General features: G+C 46.9%; 1 protein-coding gene across 3 annotated transcripts in view; it reads left to right on the forward strand.

Annotated features, from left to right (window-relative positions):
- The first annotated feature begins 2,613 nt into the window (after positions 1 to 2,613).
- THNSL2 (threonine synthase like 2) overlaps positions 2,614 to 11,002 on the forward strand; it is a 22,375-nt gene continuing 13,986 nt past the window's right edge. For 2 of the 3 annotated variants that reach the window (XM_045283903.1, XM_004707942.2), the window contains exons 1-3: positions 2,614 to 2,836; positions 4,754 to 4,948; positions 6,625 to 6,777. In XM_045283903.1, the coding sequence (XP_045139838.1) occupies positions 2,614 to 2,836; positions 4,754 to 4,948; positions 6,625 to 6,777 (571 nt within the window). The remainder of the gene's footprint in view (positions 2,837 to 4,753; positions 4,949 to 6,624; positions 6,778 to 11,002) is intronic. The other variant, XM_045283904.1, reaches the window with a different exon arrangement.

Raw genomic sequence — 11,002 nt, forward strand, 5'->3', positions numbered from 1 at the left:
CCATATAGTTTTCTCTCCTATTTTCATGTGTTTGGCATAGATGGTATCACTGTGCTTTACAATAGTCTGATGAAATGCGTTGGGACTGGGGTGATGTCCTGTCTGACTGTTTTCTGTTGAATGGCTGGCCCAGAATCCAAACTGAGTCCTGGTGGTGTAGTTGGTTGCCAGGTGGGATGCTACCTTCAAGGTCAGCAGTTGGAAGCCACCAGCCACTCCGCGGGAGAAAGATGAGGCTTTCTCTTCTCTTAGAGAGGTACAGTCTCGGAAACCCAAAGGGGCAGTCCGAACCTGTCTGCCCTCCAGCGTTGCTCTGCGTCAGAATTGCCTAGATGGCAGTCCTTTCTGTCGTATTGGCGTGAAAGGCTCCAGATCAGAGGTAGCTCTTCCCTGGAGCCCACACCCCAGTTCTGTACAGAAACAGTGCAGAGGCCATGTCTGTCGCTCTTGGGACAATTTGTCCACATCCTCTTTAACTTGTGATGGCCAGATGGAGCCCAGAGCCCGGTGGCCTGTGGTCCATCCACCCAGAGCAGGTCACTCGGCAAACATTTCCTTCTGCGGTTTGTCGTAGCACTGACTGCTTCTCCCCTCGTGCATGGAGGGGCTTCTGTGTCGACTCAGTTATCTCTGCTCTTAGTCTGCTGCTGTGGTCATCCCAAGGGGCCCGGGTGGTGGAGTGGGGTACACTGAGCTGCAAGCCACACGGTCAGCACTTTGTGCTCACCAGCTGCTCCTTGGCAGAGAGTTGAGGCTGTCTGCTCCTGAAAAGATGGAAGGCCCCAGAAAGCCAGAGAGGGATGGGCAGCTCTGTGCTGTCCTGATAGGGTCACTTCTATGGGTCAGAATCTGCTTGATGGCAGTTTGACATTGATTTTGGAGTATGGGGATACTGCCTGTTATTCTGGTATCTTGGGTAGTGTGTGTTGGCTCTAACTTGTACCACAGTTACAGACCACCACCACCTTATTGAAGGTCTCTTTCTCCCTAGCCCCTGCTAGCCACACACTCAAATACTTCTACCCCTCCCCCGCCGGCTTTCATTCTGTTTTGTGAAACACTGCAGACTTACTTCTTTGACTGACATGGATGCTTATACTCTTATAGCAACTGGCTCCTGGGAATGTAGCTGATGTTCAAGTGTCCTGGGGCCCCTCCCCTACAACCAGAGGCCTTGGGGCCCACATAGGACCAATGAAGGAGGCATGACAGCTCTGGTGGCACTGTCCAGTCGTCTCTAGGCTGGTCATCTCTAGACTGAAAACCTCAAGGTCCGAGTCAGTGATTCAAACCCAACAGCCACTTCTGGGGAGAAACACGAGATCGTCTGTTCCCATAAATGATTTACAGCCTTGGGAATCCTGTCAAACGAGATTCAAACTCACTCCCATCCAGTCGATTCGACTCATGGCAAGCCTAGAGGACAGGGTAGAACTCCCCCTGTGGGTTTCTGCGACTGTAACTCTTTATGGGAGTAGAAAGCCTCATCTTTCTCTCGAGGAGTGGCTGATGGTTTCAAACTGATGACCTTGTGGTTAAAAGCCCAATGTATAACCCACTACACCATCAGGACACCTTGGAAAGAATGGCAGTGGTTCTCAATCTTCCTAATGCCACGCCCCTTTAATATAGTTCCTCATGTTGTGGTGACCCTCCCCCGCAACCATGAAATTATTTTTGTTGCTACTTCATAACTATAATTTTGCTACTGTTATGAATTGGGTGACCCCTGTGAAAGGGTTGTTTGACTGCCAAAGGGGTCTCCACCTACAGGTTGAGAACTGCTGCTCTATAGGGTTTCTATGAGTCAAAACTGAGTCCATACTAGAAGGTTTGGATTTGGGACTGAGGCATTAGTAGTTGAGGGCAGAACTCTCACTGTCTATGCTGGAGACTGGGTTGGATTTCCGACCAGTGCGCCTCACGTGTAGCCGACACCCATCTGTCAGTGGAGGCTTGCGCGTTGCTGTTATGCTGTACCGCTTCCAGCAGAGCTTCCTGACGAGGATGGATTTGCATGAAAGGCCTGGAGACCTACTTTTGAAAATCAGCTGATGGAAACTGTGGATTACAACGATTGGATCCACAGTGGATCAGGAGGAAGGTGCAGGACTGGTAGACTTTGTTCCATTGTGTATGGTGTCACCATGAGTTGAGAGCCAACTCCATGGCGATAAACAGCAGACCACCAAGGGCAGAGGGTCAGCCCTTCGTATTATTATTCTGGGCTACAGTTAGGGGAGTGGTTCTCAATGGGAAGACCATAGTCATGGATGTCAGATAGAACTGTGCCCCAGAGGGTCTTTAGTGGCTGGTTTTAGGCAAGTATGTCGCCGGTGCTTTCTCCAAGGAGTCTCTAGGTACTTCCAAGCATTAACCAGTTTCACCCACTCAGGGATTCCTTCCAGAAGCTTGATTTCATGAAATGATACAGGACTCCAGCCCCACCAGTCTGGACTACCAAGAATCATGTCACTTGCCCTGCCCTGCTGCCACCGCAGTGAGGGGTAGACCAACTGTTACCTGAAGGGCCTTGGGTGCGTCGGCCTTGCTCCATGGGGTGACAGGAACTGAGACCTTCTGTATCTGTCCCCCTTTCAAACCTCCAGGATCATGCGGTACGTCAGCACCAGGGGAATGGCCCCTCGGGTGGACTTTGAGGGGGCCCTCTTCTCCGGCTACGCGCCCGATGGGGGCCTCTTCATGCCCGAGGAGCTCCCTCAGCTGGACACAGAGACTCTGCGTAAGTGGAGCACACTCTCCTACCCTGGCCTGGTGAAGGAGCTTTGTGCCCTCTTCATTGACCCCGAGCTCATTCCAAGAGATGACCTACATGGTGAGTCCCGGGCCCCTGCCAGTCCAGGCTCCCGTAGGTGCCCAACTGGTAGGATGGTTCTTGTCTCAGACCCCAAACGTGGAGGGATTTTTCCCGAGTCCGGAATCTCAACATTGGAAGTTTCCCTAGAGCTCGTCCGGTGAGCTGGCTGCCACAACGAGGCGCAGAGCACGCATTCCCTTTCAGTTGCTTTTCAGAAACCCAGGCATCTCACCCTCAACTTCAGTGGGTTCATGTTGAAAGGCCTCCTTCATGCATTTAAACTGCCCAGAGCCCCAAGATGGCTTTTACTATTTCCACAAATGGTCATTCTAAGAGGGGTTTGGAAGTGTCCCCAACTAATATGTTTAGATGCCCCACCTAACAATCCTGCATTTCCATCAAATGCCCAAGGAGTCCAAGAGACCCCTGGGAAGAAGGGCGTGGCTGTTTACTTTCCCCAAATCAGCCTTGGAAAACTCCGTGGAGTGCAATTCTGCTCAGAGACACATGGACGCATAGGCACCATGAGTCAGTCCACTTGATTGACAGCTGCTGTTGTTGGTGTTGTTTTTAAATCAAGTAACCAGGCAACACTGGTTCATAGACCACACGTTGAGTAACATGAATCTAATCCATAACATTGTGATCACCAGCAGTGATTACACAGCCTGGGTACTTATTGGAAACCCCAGACCCCCTCAGAGCCAATGAACCAGAATATATATATATATTTTTAGCAAGATCCCAGGTGATTTGTTGAAGTTTGGGGAGTACTGTTGTAGACTGCCCCAATTTAAAAATGCAAACTCTGGGGAGCTGAAATCAGGGGCTCAAGTGGGAAGAGAATGCTTTGAAAATGATGATGGCGGCATATGTGCAAATGTACTTGACACATTAGAGGAATGTATGGATTGTGATAAGAGATGTAAGAACCCCCAATAAAAGTATTTGAAAAAAATGCAAACTCATTGCCATCGAGCTGATTTGGACTCATAGCGACCCCTTTAGGACAAGAAAGAATGGCCGCTGTGGGTTTCTGAGACAGTAACTCTTTATGGGAGTAAAGGCTTCGCATTTCTCCTTTAGAGCAGCTGGTGGTTTAGAACTGCAGACCTTACAGCTTAGCAGCCCGTCTTATAACCACTACGTCACCAGGGTTCCCATGCTAAAATTTAAGTAGGATTATAATTCCAGCATCACCCGTGTGAGATTCAGCGAAACCACAAATTAAGAAGGAAATGCATTTTCCACCTCCACAAAGCAAAATCGAATTGAGACATCAATTTATTATATAATTGTTTAATGTAACCCCTTTTGGAATACATGCGCAGAGTGGCCTTAAAATTTTTTTTTAAGTAAATAAACTTTTAAAAGTTTACAGCTCCCCCAAGCCATGGGCTTGAGGGATCTGTAAGTAGGTTGGTGCATGTGTTTTCAGACCCTTCCCTAGGATTATAAGTTACATATATGAATAGTGTCATTTAAGATGAAAATGTTCCTGTGATTTGGGTGTAGGGGCTGGAAGGGCCCTGGTGGCATAGTGGGTTGTATAGTGTGTGCATGTTGGACTGCTAATCTCAAGGTCAGCAGATCGAAATGACCAGCAGCTCTTTGGGACAACTATGAGGCTCTCTCCTCCTACAAAGCTTTATAGTCTCGGAAACTCGCAGGGGCAGTTCCGCCCTTTCCTATACGGTCGCTACGAGTTGTAATGAACTGGGCGGCAATGAGTTTGAGGGGTGGGATGAGAGAAAGACGTGGCGGCTTAATGTAACGATGACAGCCGTGGGAACCCTACGGGGTAGTTCTCTGTCTTCTAGGGTCGACAGGAGTCAGAATGGGGTAGGAATAGAGCTGTTAAAATGTAAGCGGCTGCGGAAGGACTAGAGCATGAGATAACCTCCTTGCGCTGCTGCGTTCTCCTCACGCTCACAGATCTGATCGACCGAGCCTTCCGCAGATTCCGTCACCCAGAGGTGGTCCATCTGTCCAGGTTGAGGAACGGACTGAACGTGTTGGAGCTTTGGCATGGGGTCACATATGCGTTTAAAGACCTGTCCCTGTGCTGCACAGGGCAGTTTCTGCAGTACTTCCTGGAGAAGAGGAAGAAGCACATCACCGTGGTTGTAGGTGGGTTTCATTATGGTGAGGGCTGGGGTCCCTTGGTGCCCAGATGTGGGCAAGCCCACTCACAGGCCCCCTCCATGGCTTCTCTCTCTGGGAGTGCTGTGTTGTGCTGTGCTGTGGACCCCTTTAATCGTATGGTAGAGGCTGTAGATAATTCCGTACGAGCCCTGGTGGCCTGGTGGGTTATGTGTTGGGTTGCTAACTGCAATGTCTGCAGTTCAAAACCACCTGCCATTCCAAGGGAGAGAGATGTGCAGCTGGCTCTGAGTTAGTGCACACAGTGGCACTGCCTGGGAAGGTTCTCTCTGGTCACAGTGCATTTTTTTGTAAAAGCAGTTTTCTCAAACCTCATTTTTTGTGATGACTGATTTAAGAGAACAGCATGCAGATGTGAAATTGTGTTTCCTGCTCTGGAAAAATGCTGCAGAGACTTTTGTGATATTGAACACAACTTACAAGGACAGTGCTATGGGAAAACCTCAGGTGTACGAGTGGTTTCTCATTGCAAAGAAGGTGAAATGTCGATTGATGATAAACCTCGTTCTGGACAGCCATCAACTTCCCGAAGGGATGAAAATGTTGACTCATAGTGCATTTGGAGTTTATTCCACCAGGTCAGACTGTTAATCAAGTTTTCTATTTAGAGGTTCTGAAAAGATTGCTGTAACATGCAACAAAAAGGCCTGATTTATGGCAGATGGAGAACTGGTTTTGCCACCATAGCAATGCACCTGCTCATGCAGCCATCTCAATGTGCCAGGTTTTGGCAAAAACCAGCATGCCTCTCTTGCCCCATACACCATACTTACCTGCCATAGGTCTGTGTGACTTCTTTTTGTTTCCGTGAATGAAGAGGGACATGAAAGGACAGCGATTTGATGTCATAGAAGAGGTGAAGAAAAAAAACACGGGAGATGCTATCGGCCTTCCAAACAGATGAATTTGAAAAATGTTTCCAAGAATGGAATCACAGATTTGACAAATGTATTAAGTATAATGGAGAGTATTTTGAAGGTAATAAAGTTGTTCTGTAAAAAAAAAAAAAATTAAATACATACCTTTGGGGGAAAAATCTGGGTTTTTTTGGGGTGTGTGTGTGCCCCATCATATTCCTGCAATGAGTTACAGTTTGGGAACACACAGAGGCAGTTGTACTGTCCTACAGGGTCACTATGGATTGATTCAGTGACAGTGAGCTTACAGAGAACTCTCAGGCTAACATGCTGAAATACACGAAGTTGCTAACATTATGTGGTACCAAATTCAATCCAATCTGTGCATCTACTGGAGGTTCAAGGACTGGGTTTCGATTCTCAAGGTATTTGAAAGTGGATGTCGCCACATGTGCAACAATGATTTAAGGACCACTTTTTTTTCTTTCCTGTTTCATCTCTCTTGATGCCGTGCGTCAGGTGGTGCGCAGCTAATCTCAAGGTGGGCAGTTCATACTGACCAACTGCTCTGTGAGAGACAGATGAGGCTGTGGGCTCCCATGACAATGTAGTCGCAGAAACCCTAGCGAGTAGTTTCACTCCCCCCTGTAGTGTCACTGTGAGCCAGAATAGACCCAATGGCGGTGGACTTATTTTGTGTGTTTGTTCCTTTTTTTTTTATCATTTTATTGGCGGCTTGTTGTGTGTTTATTCTAAAGGGGGGCGTTCTCCTTTCTTCCCATCCAGGAACTTCTGGGGACACGGGGAGTGCTGCCATTGAGAGTGTTCAAGGGGCGAAGAACGTGGACATCATTGTTTTGCTTCCCAAGGGTCACTGCTCAAAGATTCAGGAGCTCCAGATGACGACAGTGCTCAAGGAGAATGTCCACGTGTTTGGAGGTGGGCACGGAGGCACAGGCTCCAGGGGCAGTGGGGCACTGCCTCGATTGGCTCTGCTTTGAGAGATGGGCTGGGATGAAACAGAAACCACCGACTGACAGACCCGATACCCTTCTCCTTCCTCTTACTCTCCCCGTCCTTTCCTTCGTCAGTCATGTTTGAGTTTGGTCTGTATCTTGGCTTAGCATTAGGCAGGCTCCTGGCCACACAGTCTCCTAAATGATGGGAAGTCACAGGTGCATAATTCAATACTGGCAGTCCAACATAGAAGTGCAAGTCGACACCATACCCCAAAGAGTGCCGCCTCCATGCAGATTCAGCCTGCTGGGGCTATGTCTGTAGGCAGCCACTAGAATGTAGAAGGGACCACCATGTTAAATAATTGATTTTGGAGAACAGGCTCTTACAGTTCATGCCTTCCTTTATAACAGTGGTTCTTAACCTTCCTAATACTGTGACCCTTTAATACAGTTCCTTATCGTGTGTTGACCCTCAATCATAAAATTATTTTTGTTGCTACTTCATAACTGTAATTGGATTACTGTTATGAATCGGGTGATCCCTGTGAAAGAGTCATTCGACCCCCAAAGGGGTCACCACCCACAGGTTGAGAACCGCTGCTCTATAATGTACAAACCACCAAGCTATACATTTGATGAATGAATGGGTCTAAAGATATAATACTTGGTGGTACCCATTGCTACTGACACGTATCCTGAGCCACATCCTGATCATTGCATTTTGTGCTTGGAGAAGGGTGAGAACCGTCTCCTTTTAGACCATAGTCAGCCATCTACCCCAATCATTGTCATCATTATGGAGGCTGGGAACGGAGAAAGATGGGCAATGTCTGCAGCCAGACATTGTTCTTTCTCTGTTTCACACCCCCTAGCCCTCCCTCAGTTGTCCCCAAGGTGGGAATGGGAATCTGAGCAGTAGGGCCTTGTTTGGTGTTTTTAGGAGCTGTCATCAAGTTGGTTCCGACTCATAGCGACTCTATGAACAAAAGAACAGAACAAAGCACTGTCCAGTCTGCTCTCTGCCCACAACTGTTGTGTTTGAGCCCATCGCTGGAGCCACTGTGCCAATCCTTCTTGTCAAAGACCGTCCTCTTTTTTCCTGCTCCTCTACTTTACCAGCCTTGATGCCCTTTCCAGGGACTGGTCTCTTCTGATAGCATGTCCAAAATACACAAGACAAAGCCTATCCATTCTTGCTTCGAAGGAGTGTTCTGGCTGTACTTCTCCTAAGACAAATGTCCTCTTTTGGAAGTCCATGGTAATATCAGTATTCTTTTTCAGCACCACAATTCAAATGCCATTGATTCTCCTTCAGTCTTCCTTATTCAGTGTGCAACTTTCATATGCATATGAGGCACATGAAATGAGCATGGCTTGGGCCAGGAGCACCTTCATCCTCAAAATGATATCCTTGCTTTCCAACACTTTAAAGTGGCCTGTGCAGCAGATGTACCCAGTGCGATGTGTTTGAATTCTTGACTACCGCTTCCATGAGCATTAATTGTTGATCCATGCAATATGAAATCCTTGACACCTTCGATTTTTTCTGTTTATCATGATGTTACCTATTGGTCTAGTTGTGAGAGCTTTTGTTTTCTCTACATTAAATTGTAATCCATAGTGCAGGCTGCAATCCTTGATCTTCATCAGCGAGTGCTTCATGTCCTCCTCACTTTCAGCAAGCAAGGGTGCGTCATTCCCTTGTTCCATTTGCACCCCTGCCTCTTGATCCATGTACAAGTTGCGCATGAGCACAATGAAGTATTATAAAATTCCCATTCTTCTCAAGGTTATCCATAGTTTGTTATGATCCACACAGTCTAATACCTTTGCATAGTCAATAAAACACAAGTAAACATCTTTTGGCATTCTCTGCTTTCAGGTAAGACCCATCCGACATCAGCAATGCTGTCTCTTGTTCCACATCCTCTTCACAGTCCAGCCGGAACCTCTGGCAGCTCCCTATTCATGTACTGCTGCTGTCCGCGAGGTTTTCAGTGGCTGATGCTTCAGAAACGGGCAGCCATATTTATGGTCTGTTTTTAGTCTGGAAGCTCTGCTGAAACTTGTTCACTTTATTTGACCCTGCTAGTATTTAAATTTTTCTTAGATTTCACCTGAACTTATGTATGAGCGATTGATGATCTATTCCACAGTTGGCCCCTAGCCTGGTTTTGGCTGCTGGACTTCCCCGTCATCTCTTCCAACAGATGTAGTCAATTTGATTTCTGTGTATTCCTTCTGGAGAAGTCCGCATGCATAGTTACAGCTTGTGTTGTTGACAAAGGTATTTGTGGTGAATAAATTGTTGGTCTTGCAAGATTGTATAATTTGATCTCCTGTATCCTTTCTTTCACCAAGAGCATCATTTCCAACTACTGTTTCCTCCTCCTGGTTTCCAACTTTTTCAATCAACCACCAATAATTATCATTGCATCTTGATTGTGTGTTTGGTAAACTTCTTCAATTTCTTCATCACTAGATTTAGTCGGTGGTACATAAATTTGAATAATAGTTGTATTGATTGGATTTCTTTGTATGAGTATAGGTATTATCCTATCATAGACAACATTATACTTCAAGATAGTTCTTGAAATGTCCTCTTTGATGGTGAATATGACACGATGCCATTCCTCTTTAATTTGTCACTCCTTGCATAGTAACCCATATAATTTTCTGATTCAAAATAGCCTGTAAGTTCCAGTTCAGCTATCCTATCAGTAGACTATAGATCTTTATGCATTCCATCTTATTTGTGATGACTTCTAGTTTTACTGCATTCATACTTCCTACATTGCAATTTCCAATTCTCAATAGATGTTTGCAGCTGTTTCTTCTGATTTTGAGTCATACCCGTCAGCAAATGAAGATCCTGCAGACTTTACTCCATTCGAGTCATTGTGGTCAGCTCTGCTTTGAGAAGGTAGCTCTTCCTCAGTCGTAGTTTGAATGCCTCTTGACCCGAGGAGCCCGTCTCCTGGCACTATCTCTGGCAATGTTCTGCTGCAATTTGTAGGGTTTTCAGTGGCTAATTCTTCTGAAGTGGACACAGCCGATTCCTTCTTTGTAATCTGTTCTCAGACTGAAAACTCCGCTAAAACCCATTCACTTTGGGTTGACCCTGCTGGTACCTGAAATACCAGTGACATCACTTCCAGCATCCCAGCAACACGTACGCCACCACAGTACTTCAAACTGACAGACAAGTGGTGGAGCAGGGCCTCCCAGAAAAACACAAATCACTGCCCGTTAGTCAATTCTGACTCATCGTGAGCCTATCAGACAGGGTAGGATTGTCCCTGTGGGTTTCCCAGACTGTAACTCTTTACGGGAATAGAATGCCTCGTCTGTCTGACAGCTGATGATTTCAAACTGCTGACCTTGCAGTTAGTAATGACTCTGCACCACGAGTAGAGCCTTCATGGAGGCTTTACGGACCCCGACCTTTATCCACTCAGGTGACCTGGGTGGTTTGACTACCCATGTGAGAGGAGGGAAACTGTGGCAGCAGCAGACCCTCCCTTCCCCACTGGCCTGACTTCCTGCTATAACCCCTGGGGTAGACAGTGTTTATATAAGACACCAAAAAGGGGCAACCTGGTGAAGAAGCCCCACAACAAGCCTTTGAGGATTGTTGAAGATTGAAGAGCGGCAGGAATCTGGATGCCATCAGGGCAGCGCGTGGCAGCATGTCCTCGCTGGAGCTGCAGGGTCGTGCTGTTGCACACGTGCTGGCCTTCAAGAAACCCAGGGCGGCAGACTTTACAGTAATTGGTATTTGTTCGTCAGTGGCACCGTTGATGTGTTTCTCTTCTTTCCTGGAAGCTTCTGCTTGGTTTCAAGAGGCAGGTGCGTTAGCTCTGAAGGTCACTGTGAATGAGTGTTCTCCCTGAGACTGATGCGCTCAGGTAGTAGCAATGCATCCCCGGACTATTGTTTGTGGGGAACTGATACGAGTTTACACAGTCATTTGTTTTGATTGCAGATTCTTCTTAAGAAAAATGAAATCAATGATCACTAGGTACTCATTGATTATATTATTTTGGAGGCCTTTGGCAGAAGGTAATAGAAAATCTAACTCATGTCGAGCTTAAGTAACTGGAATATTCTTGCGCTTGTATACCTGGAAGTCCACCCCATGGGGTGGGCTTCAGATTGATTGAATCAGTGACTTAACACTGGGCCTCTAGGACCCAGGCTTTTCC

The sequence above is a fragment of the Echinops telfairi genome, unplaced genomic scaffold (assembly GCF_000313985.2).
Source record: "Echinops telfairi isolate 266 unplaced genomic scaffold, ASM31398v2 ScPeMD7_7467;HRSCAF=8505_1, whole genome shotgun sequence".
NCBI lineage: Eukaryota > Metazoa > Chordata > Mammalia > Afrosoricida > Tenrecidae > Echinops > Echinops telfairi.